Here is a 15215-nt window from a genome sequence, read left to right as displayed (position 1 = left end):
CCCAAAATGAAAGGTTTTTAAATTACACTATATTAAAATTAAGAACTTCTGTTTATCAAAACAGACAAATGACAGAAAGTATTTAATTATCCCGGTAAGATTTGCAAGCCTGGCTGGCCGTGTAATTATAATTCATGGCTGGTGCCGCAGTCTGGCTGGGCACAAATCACGAGCCACTGAAGCAGGAACAAACTTTATTTTTAAACTGCAGGAAAACACTTCACACAGCTCCCGGGGAATCCTCCCGAACGCCACGAGGCTTCTCCTGGAAACCCCCAGCCGGAAATATCTCTCCCGGAAATCCCTCCTCCTGCACTTCCCCGACCAATGGGAACTCTCGGGGAATCCCCGGAAATCCCCACGAGAGCTCCAAAATAGTGCGAGAACTCAAAAGTTGCGGCAGAGGCAGATAGTAATGCCTCGCCTGTCAATCAATACTGTTGGCAAAATGCCAGGGGCCATACAGACTCGGCCGTGGCTCTCAGCAGGCTGGAAATAAAATTCTTTAGAATTTGATTTTGAGTTGAATTTAGCTTTGGTTCTGGCTTTATCTATTTTATCTGTGAAAGGTTGGAAGACAAAAACAGTGGCAGATTAAGACTTAGAAAACCAGATAAATTATTCATCTCTCTATCAGAATCTTATTAACCTTAATTATTTGAAAAAATATCCTGATACAATACTATATTCCAATTTGTGCTGTTTTTAATGCAAGGCAAATCTTTAAAGATGTATTATCTATTTTTATAAATGAAGCCATCTGTGTTGAAAAACACTTGTTCAAATTAGAAATTCCTGAATTTCATTGAATTGAAGCTGCTATTGAATAAAAGACTCACTATTATTTTACATTCCACTGCAAAAGAAATGTGCAAATTATTATAAAATACTTTCATCGTTAAGAATTTTAATTTTATTTATATTATGAGCTCTCTTTTAGATTTAATCAGACTTTTACAAATCATAAATTATTCTTATGCTAATGTAAAAGAGAAACTATAGGCTAGATAAATTCTTAAAAGTTGTCAACATTCAAAGACTCTTATGAAGCCCTTTCCTGCATGACGTTGTTGAGGCCTTTGTCTTTCCAGACAATATTTTCCAAGCTATGAAGACACAGGTGAGGCAGCATTTTCATAAGAACAAAGAGCTCTTGATGCTGTGCTCCTAAGTTGGCTTTGCAGTTATGTGAAGCCTGGCTACATTTGACAGTGCCTGGGGAATGTGAATGAAGACCTCTGCTTTGACATCTCCTACCCTCCCTAGAGCAGAATGGGTAAAGGCTGGACAAGTGCTCAAGTGGTGTCCCTACACTTCCTTCTGAGCAACTGACACTCACCTGCAAGCTGGGAGATAAATTTCTGAAGTTGCAATACATACATGTAACATAAAATTTACCCTTTAGCCACTGATAAGCACATAATTCAGTGGCATTAGGCATATTCACAGTGTGGTGCAATCATCACTACTATATAGCTCTAGAACTTTTTTGTCATCCCAAACAGAAACTCTATACCCATTACCAATAACTTCCCATTCCCCCCTCTCCCCAGTGCCTGGCATTCACTATTCTGCTCTCTGTGTCTGAGTTTTACTGCTGTAAGTATCTCAGATAAGTGGAATCATAGAATACTTGTCTGTTTGTGTCTGGCTTATTTCACTTAGCACTATGTTTTTAAGGGTCATTCTATTTTAGCATGAGTAGGATTTTCATTCTTCCTAAAATCTGAACAATATCCTATTGCATATAGTTATTTCATTTTGTCTATTCGTTCATCTGTTGATGGACATTTAGATTATTTCTCTTTTAGCTATTGTGAATAATGCTGCTTTGAACACTGGTATACAACCATTTCTTTAAGTCCCTGCTTTCAATCCTTTTGAATATATAGTCAGAAAAGATACTGCTGGATCATACAGTAATCCTATGTTTCAGTGTTTGAGGAGCTGCCAAACTGTTTTTTTCCATAATAGCTGCACCGTTTGACATTCCCACCAGGAATGTACAGGTGTTCAATTTCTCTACAACCTTGCCCACACTTGTTATTTTCTTTCTTTTGGAATAGTCACTCTAATGAGTGGGAAGCAGGGGGATGAACTTTATGGTTTCATACAAATACTCCATGATTGCTGCTTAGCTGACCCCTGTTGTTAGCAGCTAGGCAGGTACTTTGGAGGACAATCACCTATGCTTGCTGGGGGATTGGGAGCAATTGCTGCCTCTTTATGGTTGGATTTTTATTGTTGTTTAAGATAAGGGCCTGTAAGATAAGAAACTTACAAGGAACCAAACTATGAAATCATGGAGTCACTCTGACTCACTTATTTTAGGTGATCTGAAGTAAACTTTACTCATTATAACACTAAATTCTCCACCCAGAACTATTCGTGTCCACCATTTTTTTGTTTGTTTGTTTGTTTTTGAACATGTGATATATGAACTGTTTAAGAATGTGCTGGTCTCCTACATGTATTGATAAGTTTTTCCTATATGAATATGCAGAGGTTTCCTTGATGAAAGTCCCTTGCTTTCTCTGTTCAGGACAACACTGATTTGAGAATTATCCCTAATGACCTCCTAACTTGCTTCAAGTAATAAAGCTTTCCTCCCTATTTTATGTCTTGGTAGTGCTTATGGGCTTTGCACTCAACAAGAGGCAATCCCATAGTCCCATGTTATGTTGTGAGATTCTGTTGATGATAGACATGTCTCAAACTCAAAGATCAGGATGTAAAAACTCATGGTCTTTATTTTCTATTTTTGTAAGTTCTTAGGCTGACATATCCCTGGGCCTAAAATAGAAATCGAGTTGTATGTAAAGCATCTTCATGCGTGGCCCTGTGCTAAGTAGAGGAAGAATAGACTCTCGCTTTCATGGTGGGCATGAGCCAAACAGCTAGAATGTAGTCATCCTGAGACTGTTTGGCAATCTGAGTTCTTCTTTCAGCTTTGGTCAGCTGAGCCTCCTGGAGCATGAAGAAGAGGAACCCTGTGATCTCCTGAGTGTCTCCTTTTCCTTGGTCACATGTTTTTTCCTAGGTACCCAGCATTGCTGCAGAATTGGACAATCTTTTGTGTTTGGAAAGAATGTTCTTTGGCTAGTGTTCCCACCCAAAAGATAGACTGTACTCATGAGGACTGTAGCACATTGTAAGAGAAAGCCTGCCTGATAGCTTCAGGTGCAGGCAGTTTGGGGGAGTTCTGGGGTTCTTGCCCCTGGTATGCATTGAATTAGCTGAGGGCCTCCCTTTCCTCCTCTGTCTGATGAAGGCTTTTGATCTCTACTCCTTCGCATTGATTAAAGGTTCATCAGGTGCTGAGGCTGGAGTACAAGGCTCCATATGACACAATACCTGAGCTCAAGTGCTTTGGGGGTTGGGGACAAGGTGTGAGTGGGAACAGGGGAGAAAGAATGGTAAAGCAAATAAATTCAAGCTGTGGTTCTCAGGGTTCCATCCTGGGCCAGCAATAGCAGCAGCCCTTGGGACTATGAGAAATTCAAATTCTCATCCCACACTTGCAGAAAAAGAAACTCTGAGGTTAGACTCAGCAATTTATATTTTAAGGAGCACACAGCGAGTTGGGGTGCATGTTAAAATTTGAGAATCACTGAATTCAATTGTGATACAACAAGCAAAATGCAGAGTGAACAGAAGACAGTGACCGCTGGCCCTTCTCTTTCTGAATGTAGATTTTTTTTTTAACTCTAGACTTAGCACTTATAAAACTTCTATTACCCAGTTCTTATATTCTGATTGTTTGTGTGTTGATGATATCCTAATAAGGTTTTGAAGTTAAATAATTAATTTATGAAGACATTGTATAACAGTGTTTCATAAATGTAAACAATGCTACAGGTAACACAGTTGATTTTCATTATTCTCAATAGTTAGGTTTTTATAAAGTCACTGCAAACACAGAAATGGTGAGTTACTGAACCATTGCTACCAGTCATAATACAGAGTTATGCCGGGTTTCTGTTCTCGCGACTAAAAGGCTCAGGGGTCACTCTAGTTAAACTGGGCTAACAGGGCTGCACGAAATAACCACACAAGAGACACAAATACCTTTTTCTTTGGGGTTGCTGTGACGGCTCCTCTGACCTTAAGGGTCCGCAGAAAGAGAGAGAGCAAGAGAGCACACGCTGACCCCTTTTATTGAGGAGAAACTATTTAAACGAGGCAAGGGGTCAGGTTTTAGGGGGCTGAGTCTACATGATGTCCACTGTCAGCAGGTTGACTGACACCTGGGTAGGCCACACCCAAGGGCACAATAAGAGGAGGGGATACACACAAGGCACTTCCATGGAAGATTCTATCCTAAACAGGGCAAGGGGTTGTATTACAAAGGAACAGGTGAGCATAGCTTCACCCATGGGGCTGTAGCAAGAACACACCCATTTCTGTGACTGAGCGCCTCAGCACCCAGCTGGGGAGTGTAACTCAGTCACCCTTAAGGTTGGCCTCCCACAGAGTTACATTCCTATGAACCTCTAAGTATCAATATTTTTGTCAACTAAGCAATACATAATCTTGTCTACTGTGTGTTTGTGTATAAAGACATATTATTTAATGTATATGGTTGATTTATTGCAATATTTAATAGCACTATAGTTCATGACTAAATGAAACCTATACATGTCCATCTTGATGCTATAGTTTGGGAAATTGAATTCTTCACAGAATATATTTGGGTAGTTGTTTTCATTTTGAAAGGTGGATGAATCCTTTATAAAAATATAAATCGATTTTGTATTCTTTCTTTTTTTCACTTTTAATTGATAAAAGTATAGCAAAATAAATTCTGAAAAGTAAGAAAAAATTATTGGATATTAAGGAGTGTTATCAAACCCATTTATTAAATGTATTATGTTGAAATAGGAAATTTATGTTTCTTTAGTCCAAAACAGTATAACACTGACAATTGCATATGGTTCTGCCTAATTATTATTGTCCCTATTTCAGCATTTATTTTTAAAACTTGGGGTTCCAGAAGTTAGGCATGTTATATTAAATAATTCTCTTTCCATGATTTTAGATAAGCTTATAAACCTCATAGGTTACTTAGAACTTTCTATGTTTTTTCTATATTCTTCATAATAAAAAAAACTTGAAATTTTTCATGTGCTGTCTCTTTTTAAAGACAACTTTCTTATCAATTTAAAACCCTATATTCATTGCTAAATTTGGTGACCTTTAGTGAGTCCATATCAGTTACAGAAGACTTTTGAGGTATGTCTCACATAGACAGAGGTATGTGTTGAATAAACTATGTTATCAACAGCCTAATTTAGAGCATTGGCCCTGCGGGTCTGGCAACTTCTCTATACCTCAGTTTTCTAATCTGCAGAATAGCACTAACAGTAGTGCCTCTTGTGAGCAATTGTCAAATTAATATACTAATTTTTCTCAAGTGCATCAAATAGAGCCTAGCATGTGGTATGTATTCAAGAAAATATTAGTAAATATTATAATAGAATATTTGATAGATTTAAAATACAAAGAAAATATAATGAAAGGAGGTTTAACAGAAATCAGTGAATTAGATTTGAGATTGGATTTCATAAGGTAAACTTTTGTAGTTAGACTGGACCCATCTGGATAAAACTGCTTGTCTTTGGCAATTTACCTGATGTTTTGGACCTGATTTTCTGTACAGAAAAGTGATCCTTTCAGGATAGCTGACTTAGAAGAAGGTATGAGACCTCTAGGTTTTTGCCTGCCAAAGCAAAAGCACTCCACCACCTGGATTCTACTATCATGACATTTTCCGTGAGCTGCTCCTGCAATAGCTCTCCACTGTAATAGTGATTTCTAACCTAAATAATATTCTCCATCTATTCTGGAATGAAAATTCAGGGAATCCTATCTTGCCAAAAAGATACATGCATGATATTAAAATCTGGGCACAGTTCTTAAAGGGACAAAAGAAGGAAAATTGTGACATCTAGTGGCTTTCGGGCAATACTGCAGCAAACGTTTCAATCCCAAAATCAATACACATGCAGTTGCATCTTGCGTTACATAAACTATTCCTAGAAACATTTCATCCTCCCTCCCCAAAATACCTATTCAGTAACAGATATAAATTCTTGCAATTTCCTGGAATAATTTTAAAATAATGTCCTTATAAATTTCAGCACTGAGGTTAACTTTTTTTTTTTTTTTTAAAGTTTCTCTGTACCTGATGAAACATAGATAACCTTGGATTTCACAGGGGAACAGATAGGACAGGTTAGGGCTGGGAAACATACTAACATCCACTTTATTCATCATAATTATTAAAAATTCTATAGTGGAACCAGGCATAGGTAGTACTTAGACTTGAATACTTGGCCTTGAAAATGTATTTTACCCCAGTTAATTCACTCCATTTCCTATAGCTTATGAAAATGAGCTAGAGGAATTTCATTTCCAAGGCTAGAGTGTAGTAACTGGTCCTGATATAGTTGTGTCCCTCCAAAATTTTGAAACAAGTACATATTAATAAACTAAACTGCAAGAATGGAGCCTGATTTGTAGAAAACTTACTAGGTTATGTGACATAAAGCATCTATTTGCAGATGGAGAGGCAGGACTTAAAACGACATAAATCTTTAGTGAGGATTATCAGGCCTAGAGTTCCTGTAATAAATCTTGCATTTACCAGCTATAGGGCTTCATTCTTTTAAACCTTACTCGCCCACCCACCTCAATCTATACATCCTCTGGTGGGGAGAGAGAGTAGGTGAAATCTTTCTATAGTTCTCTTTCTCTTGTGAGTTAAAATTCTATTTCGAAGAAGCAAGGCTGGAAACACCCATCTGGACAGACCTTCAGGCTGAGAAAGACCCGGAGAAGGTATGGTAGGGCCAGAAACCTGCGCGCTGGAGGTCCGGAGAGGACGAAGTGGCGGGTCTCCAAAGGTCAAAGCGCTGAAATCCGGCCTGTGTCGGGGAGAAGGGGCTTTTCCTGAGGTCCCTGGGAAAGCCGCAGGCAGACAGAGGGCCAGAGACGGCGACTGGGGACAGGGAGTGCCGACCAGGATTAGGAAGAGGGGGAGAAGTGGACCCCAGTCCAGCCTGGCCCGGCCCCACCCAGAGAGAGCGCAGCTGCAGAGGAGAGAGGAGGACTTGCGCGGAGAGCTCTGGAGGCGTCGCCCCGCCGCAGCGTAATCTGGCCTGTGCAGGTCCCAGGGATCTGGAGAGGGCAGGAGTCCTTGGCGCCCGCCCCGCAGCAGCCGCGCCCATGGGCCGCGCAGATTGGGTCCCGAACGCCCGGGACTGCGCTGCTGAAGGCCGGCGCTCCGCGAGTGTGGCCCGGCTGCACGTGCAGGGCTAAGTCGGCCGAGGGGGCGCAGGGCNTTCTGGCAGCCCGGCGCGCGAGGAGGGAGCCAAGACGCAGGGACGCGCAGGCCTCGGGGCGCAGGGCCCCGCCCGGGGGACGCGAGCCAAGGTCTTGGGCTGATTGTAATTGGGTAAGTGTTCATCGGCGAGAGGAGGTGTAATGAATTCTTTCTCGTGTCTTCTTTTTGTACGAAGTGCCGAGATTTTTTTTTTTCCTGCCTGCAAAACCGGAGCCTATCCTGGTCTGTATTTTCCTGCATCCATTCGTGAAAGCTTGACGCTCTGACATCATCAGGCCTTCCCAAGTGAAGTTGCTCACTTGGTCTGAGAAGCCTTCATAGGGTCTGATGGGACTTCTCCATCAGGTCCCCAGAGCCCTGAACTTGTCTTAGGACGTATGAGAGTGCGTGTTGCAGGAGCAGCTTCGTGATAATAACCCTTGAGTGACCTCATCTGTGTTTGCCAGAAATAGACCAGAAAACCAGCCTGCGGTTTAACCCAGCAACAGTGCTTATTTCGGATAATCCTTTCAAATGGAAGCGCGACTTTCCGAAAACTGAGATTGATCCTGCGGGTCTACTGTGAGGAGTTGTGCTCTCTCACAGGTCCAAGGATAACATTAGAGAAGCATGCGGAGGCAAGCAGGGTTTATTTAAAAAGGGGTGGCATAGACTTCTCCCGGCAGGGAGAAGGGGGCTATGGCTGGTATCCTGGTATCCCAAGAAGCGGCGGTGTTCTTTTTACAAGCCTTAGGCTTCCTTTGTTCTCCTGCCCCCTTTCGCTAATCTCTCTCCTTCCTGCATACTTCTGTGACTAGGCCCAGGGGATGCTCAGTGGGTTGGCCAAAAGGAGAAAAGCAGACGTGCTGGAGGGGCCAAGTTGGAAAGATCTGGACGGGAAGGGGGCTTAATTAACAACTCCCTGTAGGGAGGGACAATCCCTGGGACAGGTTACCTTAGCAACTGGTTGGAGCCAGGGCAGGTTATTGTCATAAGGGTGGAGGAAAGGCTCTGGAGGCATTAGCATCTCCAACTTCCAGGACTCATTCAAATTGGCTTCCTTGATCTGACCTGACTCGATTTACTTATCTATACTGACTGCCTATCTAATTCTGGCTTCAAGATCACTGCCTAACATTTTAATTTCTACAGGACAATGTGGCATAGGTTTGTGGGTTATCAAGAAGCAAACTAAAAAGTAAAAATAGATGATTAATCATTTACCTGATAGCTGGAATGGAGTGACTCCTGGAGATTGGTTCTCAGTTTTCACTTTGCAATACAGTTCAGTGACTGCACTTCAGTCCACACTGAGGGAACTTAGGTCTTGCACCCAAAATAAACGCACTGACAAGCAATAGTTAATTATCTCTAAAATGTAAGCAATAGAGAAAGGAACTAGCATAAAATTGTCACATTTCTATGCACAATGTAATATAACATTGTTAGATATTCCACATTTAAGTTTTTAAAATATTTACCAGTTAGAATGCATTCTGTAAGTTTGTACACTTTCTAAGACTGTATAGAATGTAGACGTTGATCGTTTGCAAGGGATTAAAAAGTGTTGAATGTTATGCATGGAGTAGCAGTTCAGTGCTTGATTAGCACATAGAGAAACCTAATGGCCAAAACAGAACACAAAAGAGGCAAGACATATTATGAGTTCTGTTTTGAATTCACAATGTTAGTAATTTGTGGTTCCTGGAGAGATATATGCATGTCAGTATCCTGCATCCTTGTCCCAACTGCTTTCCTGTCTTCTTGGTGACCTTTGGCAGTCCTTGACCTGTGGGCTCAAATAAATTCCTCAAATAACATCCAGTTTCTTCCCCAATTTGTGGTCAAAATTTGTAGGTTATTACCCTCAACCCTGGAGTTCAAGAATTTGCACAGAAAGACATGAGGAGGTGAAGAGGAAGAAAAGGTTGCAGAAATGGAGTGGAATTAGTGTTTTAAAGTATCCATTTGATAGAAACCCCTGTTCTCACTGCAGAGCTTCCCATTCCTGCCCTGCTTGCTCCACACCTCAGACCCTCAGCTACTTTCATGTGAGCAGGACTGATGGTTTTAGAAAGGATTTGCTGTCACATGCAGAGAGACATTAACATGTCCATTTTGAAATCAATTTTCTTCTTAGTTTGAAAAGACTCCACCCCCCCCAACACACAAAAACAACAAATGAATTTTATAGAGGAAGAAATTATTCTTCATCGAAAACAAAACAAACTGGGCATGCTTCCAGTAAGTGCATTTTTGCTTCCAGGTTGCACAAAAGGCAGATGTGCTATGAGCAAGAAGAATAGTGGTAAAGAAGACTAATGGAGCAGAGGCTTCATTTAGTCATGAAAGTCATTTGGGAGAGGTGGATAGAAGCTATTCAGAGAAGAGCTTTGACTTTCTATCCTCTCTAGAAAACTTTAAAATTCTCTAGAAATGTCCTGAATTTGGAGAATTTTTTAAAATGTCTGGTCCCAACATGATCTTTGTGGTAAGTATGAACATTCAGAGTAATTATAGAGTAAAAGGTTTTCTGTGTTTGAGTGACTCATTGAATCTTTGCTTATTGATTCTTTCAATAAACGTAGAAAGTATTTCTTGTGTGACAAGCATTATTTAAGATGCTACAGACAAAAAGATTAATAATGTGTCAAGTTCAAAATTTTAAAATGCCCAAAGAGATCTATTTAATACAGAATGCTAAGGAAGGTACAAGGAAACAACAAGAACTATTATAGGTGCATAATAGTGTAGCAAAGAATATGGTATCAATAGTGGTAAGTGTTATCCACAGTTTCAGACAACCACAAGGAGTCTTGGCCCTTTATCCTAGAATGAGGGAAGAACTTCTGTATTATTTTATAGATGTGGATAGTGTCCAGGAGAAGGCAAGTGTCTTGCTTAAAGTATCAGGAGAGAACAAATTCTAATCCATTGTTATAAAGATATCATGAAGGAACAATATTTTAGTTAATTAATCACACTGGATTTTAAAATTGTTTCTCAGTAACATATTAGCTCATATATGAATGCATACTTCTTAAGTTCAAAACACATCTATTTGATGTATGTTGGTTAGTTGATTTTTGGTCAGCTATTTTGTAGGATTTTTTATGTTTAACTAAAAAAGTTATTGAGTCACAATGTAAATGATAAGTAACTGATGCTTTAAAAACAACTGAACAGAGCTAAAGGAAAAGCAGTTTATTAAAGCATGAAAGTTATATATTTTTTTTGGTACTAGGCATTGAACTCAGGGGCACTTGACAACTCAGCCACATCCTCAGCCCTATTTTGCATTTTATTTAGAGACAGGGTCTTACTGAGTTGCTTAGCACCTCCCTGAGTTGCTGGCTTTGAACTCCTGAGCCACTGGGATTACAGGCATGTGCCACCTTTCTTCATACTGTATTTACAATATGTAAGTAGTAGGGAGAAAGGAAAAAAATCATATAATTCTGTTCTTTTGTATAAAACACATTTATGAAAGGCAGGGTTCTTGCTAATCTCTATAGTTTTAGTATATTTTTACAATTCCCTTTTGTGTAGATTATGATAGATACATAAGTAAGTGTAATATTTATTCCAAGTATATTAAAATAAAAATGTTGAAAATTAGTACCATTTTATTTATTTATTTATTTGTTTGTTTGTTTATTTTATGGTGCCAGAGATCAAACCTAGAGCCTTGTGCATGTTAGACCCCTGAATTACCTCCAGCCCCCAAATTAGGTACCATTTAAATTGAAAACAAAAACAAACTTTTAAAACAGGAAATGCACATTGAGTGGTGTTTTTGTTGGAAATGTTGAAAGTGGAAGTTATTATCACATTTATTATCACATCTTAAGTTAATTTATTATCACATCTTAAGTTAATGTACGTTTTATTCGTATGAGGATATGATATCTACTTTAAGAATAAAAGCAGTTTACTATTAAACATCAGGATATTTTGACTAGAGGTAAGTAAATGTTTTAAGAGGTTCATTGAAAGGGCATTTTAATGATTAACACAAACTGTGCTATAGTTAGGTTTAACAGCTTATTTGAAATTTAGATTTTCTTTTGTTACAGTTCTCCATTAAATTTTAATATTTTCAAACTCTGTAAAACTCAGAATATACACCAAGAAACAATGCTAAAGTAAAATAGGTTAGATGTTTGTGTGGCTCCTAGTGATTCAAAAGAATCTGATCTATTTCAGAATATATGGGATTCATGGTATTTACTGGAGTCCCAGTTGGGGTTTTCAAGAATAAGGGAACTTGGTCAAGTTCCCTTAAAGTTCCTGAAATCAAGCCCATGCTTTACCACTTGCCAAGTCTTACACCTTGGAGTAAAGCCATGTCTAAAATATTGACCTGTTTGGGGTAACTTACTTCTCTGGCTACGTCTCCAAAAGTTGTTATTATTATTTCACTTCACATAAAGATGCATGCAGATTATTGGCCACCTTGATTCTAAGAAACATTAAAAATACAAGGTCCGAGGCTTTAGTTTCTTAAGGGGGTGTGTGACATGTACACACACACCTGTGTTTGGGGGACACAGAAGGAGAAGAGGAGCAACCTTATACAAAAGGAATTTTACAAGTTTTAACAAATATTATGTAATGAATATATTATGACATTAGTGGGGCTTTTCATGTTTCTTTTGTTTTTCAGAAGAGGACTTTCAGAAGGTTCTAGAAAGCACAGTGTTGCTGTGAAAAGCAAAGATCCTTTACCAACACATTTTACAAGAAATGTTCAGAAAGCCATTGATAAATATACCTGGTAAGAATTCACCTGTTAAATGCTGCTGATTACAAAAATCAAAAAAAATCCAATAATAAATCAGTGATTGGCCATCATGAACCTTTTAAATTAAAATGCAGTTTTATTTTTAACCTAATGCAAAAATATTTTTAAATTAGTCCACTCTGTGTAAATGTTATGTCTGTTGCTTATGTTCATTCCAGTAGTGAATCCCCATCATCGTTTTCATCTAGTGGAAGCTGCACACCCACGAGAGCCCACGATTCATGGTCAAGGTCTTCAACACAGAGTTCTACCACTGGCTTGTCTACAGAGAGGAGCTCAGTTTATTCCTGGAGAGATGATGTATGTCTTGGAATTTTTTTGATAATACCATGATTATAAATTATATGAAGAATTGCTTTCTTAGGTTCAAAAAAAATCTTTTTACCATTTACAAAAGCACTACCAATTATATCCATCTATATGCATACATTTGTGTATATAAAAGTATTTACAGATTACTGTGTAAAAATTTTGAAGTACCAAAATATAGGAAAAAAAATTGCTCGTAATTTTATAGCCCAGAGTCTTAGCTGTTGATAATTTTATTCTTTCCATCCTCTCACCCTCTTCCCATTATGTTATGTATGACTCCTTGTACAGTATCTATGGCAATTAGGAACTCAAATAAGAGAAGAATTTTGGAAAAATAAAAATTGTGAAGCATCTCCATTATTAGGGGATTTCTCCACAATATTCTAAACCAGATGTTTTACTTTTATCTTCTAACCCTAAAGAGAGTCATTCATTTAACCCTTCTTGGTTCTTTGTGAGAGTGGGACTCTTAGCTAGGTGAGCTTTAGTTACAGCTAAAGCTTTGCTAAGGACTTTGCAGGCTCCACAGTCTCCTTCCTCCTTATCCCTGCATCGTCCCGAGTCACAGCTCTGTAACACCCATGTGATTAAGGCAGAGCCTCTGTATGGCACCTGGGTGTTCTGTTTCTATCTCCTTGTTTGCTGTGTGTGTGTGTGTGTGTGTGTGTGTGTGGTTTATGTGTTGTTTTTTTTTGTTTGTTTGTTTGTTTTTGTTTTTTTACTTTAAGAACGCTTCTCCACTCCTCATGGTGCATCTGAATCTAGTTACTGATGTAGTTAGATAGCAGTGAGTCTCAAAGAGGTGGGCAGTCACAGGGCATGGGAAGGATCTGGAAGGCAGTCAGCTCATCACTCAGAGGACTTTTTCATATGTGACTCCCTCACTTAAGATTACCTCTTCAGCATCTGCCTGCCCATGCACTGCAAACCCTCTCACACCCTTTTTCCTTGTGGGCATATCCCTGAAAAGACTGAGAGCCATTAATTCATCATGTCCCGATTCTGGAATCCATTTATTTATCTATCTATCTATCTATCTATCTATCTATCTATCTATCTATCATCTATTTATTTATGAATGACAGTGGAATGCATTACGATACTTATTACACATATAGAGCACAATTTTTCATATCTCTGGTTGTATACACAGTATATTCACACCAATTCATGTCTTCATACTTGTACTTTGGATAGATCATCATATTCCACCATCATTAATTATCCCATGCCCCCTCCTTTCTCATTTCCCCCCCCCCCGTCTATTCCTCCCATGCTCCCTCTCCCTATCCCACTATGAATCAGCCTCCTTATATCAAAGAAACCATTCAGCATTTTTTTTTTTTTTGGGATTGGCTAACTTCACTTAGCATTATCTTCTCTAAATCCATCCATTTACCTGCAAATGTCATGATTTTATTCTCTTTTATTGCTGAGTAATATTCCATTGTGTATATATGCCACATTTTTTTTATCTATTCATCTATTGAAGGGCATCTAGGTTGGTTCCACAGTTTAGCTATTGTGAATTGTGCTGCTATAAACATTGATGTGGCTGTGTTCCTGTAGTATGCTGGTTTTTTTTAATATTTATTTTTTGTAGTTGTAGTTGACATAATACCTTTATTTATTTTTATGTGATGCTGAGACCCAGGGCCTTGCACGTGCATGGCAAGCACTCTACCACTGAACCACAACCCCAGCATAGTAGTATGCTGTTTTTAAGTTTTTTGGGTATAGACCGAGGAGAGGGATAGCTGGGTCAAATGGTGGTTCCATTCCCAATTTTCCAAGGAATCTCCGTACTGCTTTCCATATTGGCTACACAGATTTGCAGTCCTACCAGCAGTGTATGAGTGTACCTTTTTTCCCATATTGTCGCCAACACTTATTGTATACATAATAGCTGCCATTCTGACTAGAGTGATATGAAATCTTAGAGTGGTTTTGATTTGCATTTCTCTATTTGCTAGTGCTAATGAACATTTTTTCATGTATTTGTTGATTGATTGTACATCATCTTCTGAGAAGTGTCTGTTCAGGTCCTTGGCCCATTTATTAATTGGGTTATTTTGGTATTTTGGTGTTTAGCTTTTTGAGTTCTTTATATACCCTAGAGATTAGTGATCTATCTGATGTGTGAGGGGTAACAAAACTACAATTATTTTATATTAGACAATAGTGCCAAGAGCAAGGCATTGGAGAAAAGATAGCCTCTTCAACAAATGGTGCTGGGAAAACTAGAAATCCATATGCAGCAAAATGAACTTAAACCCCTATCTCTCACCATGCACAAAATGCAACTCAAAGTGGATCAAGAACATAGGAATACAACCAGAGACCTTGTGTCTAATAGAAGAAAAAATAGGCCCTAATCTCCATTGTGTGGGGCTAGGCCCCAACTTCCTTTTTAAGACTCCTGTGGTGCAAGAATTAAAATCAAGAATCAATAAATGCAAATGCCAAATGTTTTCTTTGATATAAGGAGAGTAACTAAGAATAGAGTTGGGAGGAAGAGCATGAGAAGAAGATTAACATTAAACAGGGGTGAGAGGTGGGAGGGAAAAGGAAAGAGAAGGGAAATTGCATGGAAATGGAAGGAGACCCTCATGGTTATACAAAATTACATACAAGAGGAAGTGAGGGGAAAGGGGGAAAAAAAACAAGGGGGAGAAATGAATTACAGTAGATGGGGTAGAGAGAGAAGATGGGAGGGGAGGGGATGGGGGATAGTAGAGGATAGGAAAGGCAGCAGAATACAACAGACACTAGTAT

The 15215-nt window shown here is 39.0% G+C and overlaps 1 protein-coding gene across 2 annotated transcripts in view; it reads left to right on the top strand.

Annotated features, from left to right (window-relative positions):
• The window catches only part of Fam149a (family with sequence similarity 149 member A), a 54912-nt gene that overhangs the window by 16537 nt on the left and 23160 nt on the right, over positions 1-15215 (top strand). The window contains exons 1-3 of one of the 2 annotated variants that reach the window (XM_015486100.2): positions 7317-7456; positions 11991-12101; positions 12287-12428. Coding sequence is in view for 1 of the 2 variants with exons in the window: in XM_048791845.1 (XP_048647802.1) it covers positions 11991-12101; positions 12287-12428 (253 nt within the window). In the remaining variant the exon portion in view is untranslated. Of the gene's footprint in view, positions 1-7316; positions 7457-11990; positions 12102-12286; positions 12429-15215 lie in introns of those variants that run through there. The other variant, XM_048791845.1, reaches the window with a different exon arrangement.

This window comes from Marmota marmota, unplaced genomic scaffold (genome assembly GCF_001458135.2).
Source record: "Marmota marmota marmota unplaced genomic scaffold, marMar, whole genome shotgun sequence".
Lineage (NCBI taxonomy): Eukaryota > Metazoa > Chordata > Mammalia > Rodentia > Sciuridae > Marmota > Marmota marmota.
The sequence above is the reverse complement of the archived record's forward strand: the minus strand, read 5'-3'. Positions and strand labels throughout refer to the sequence as shown.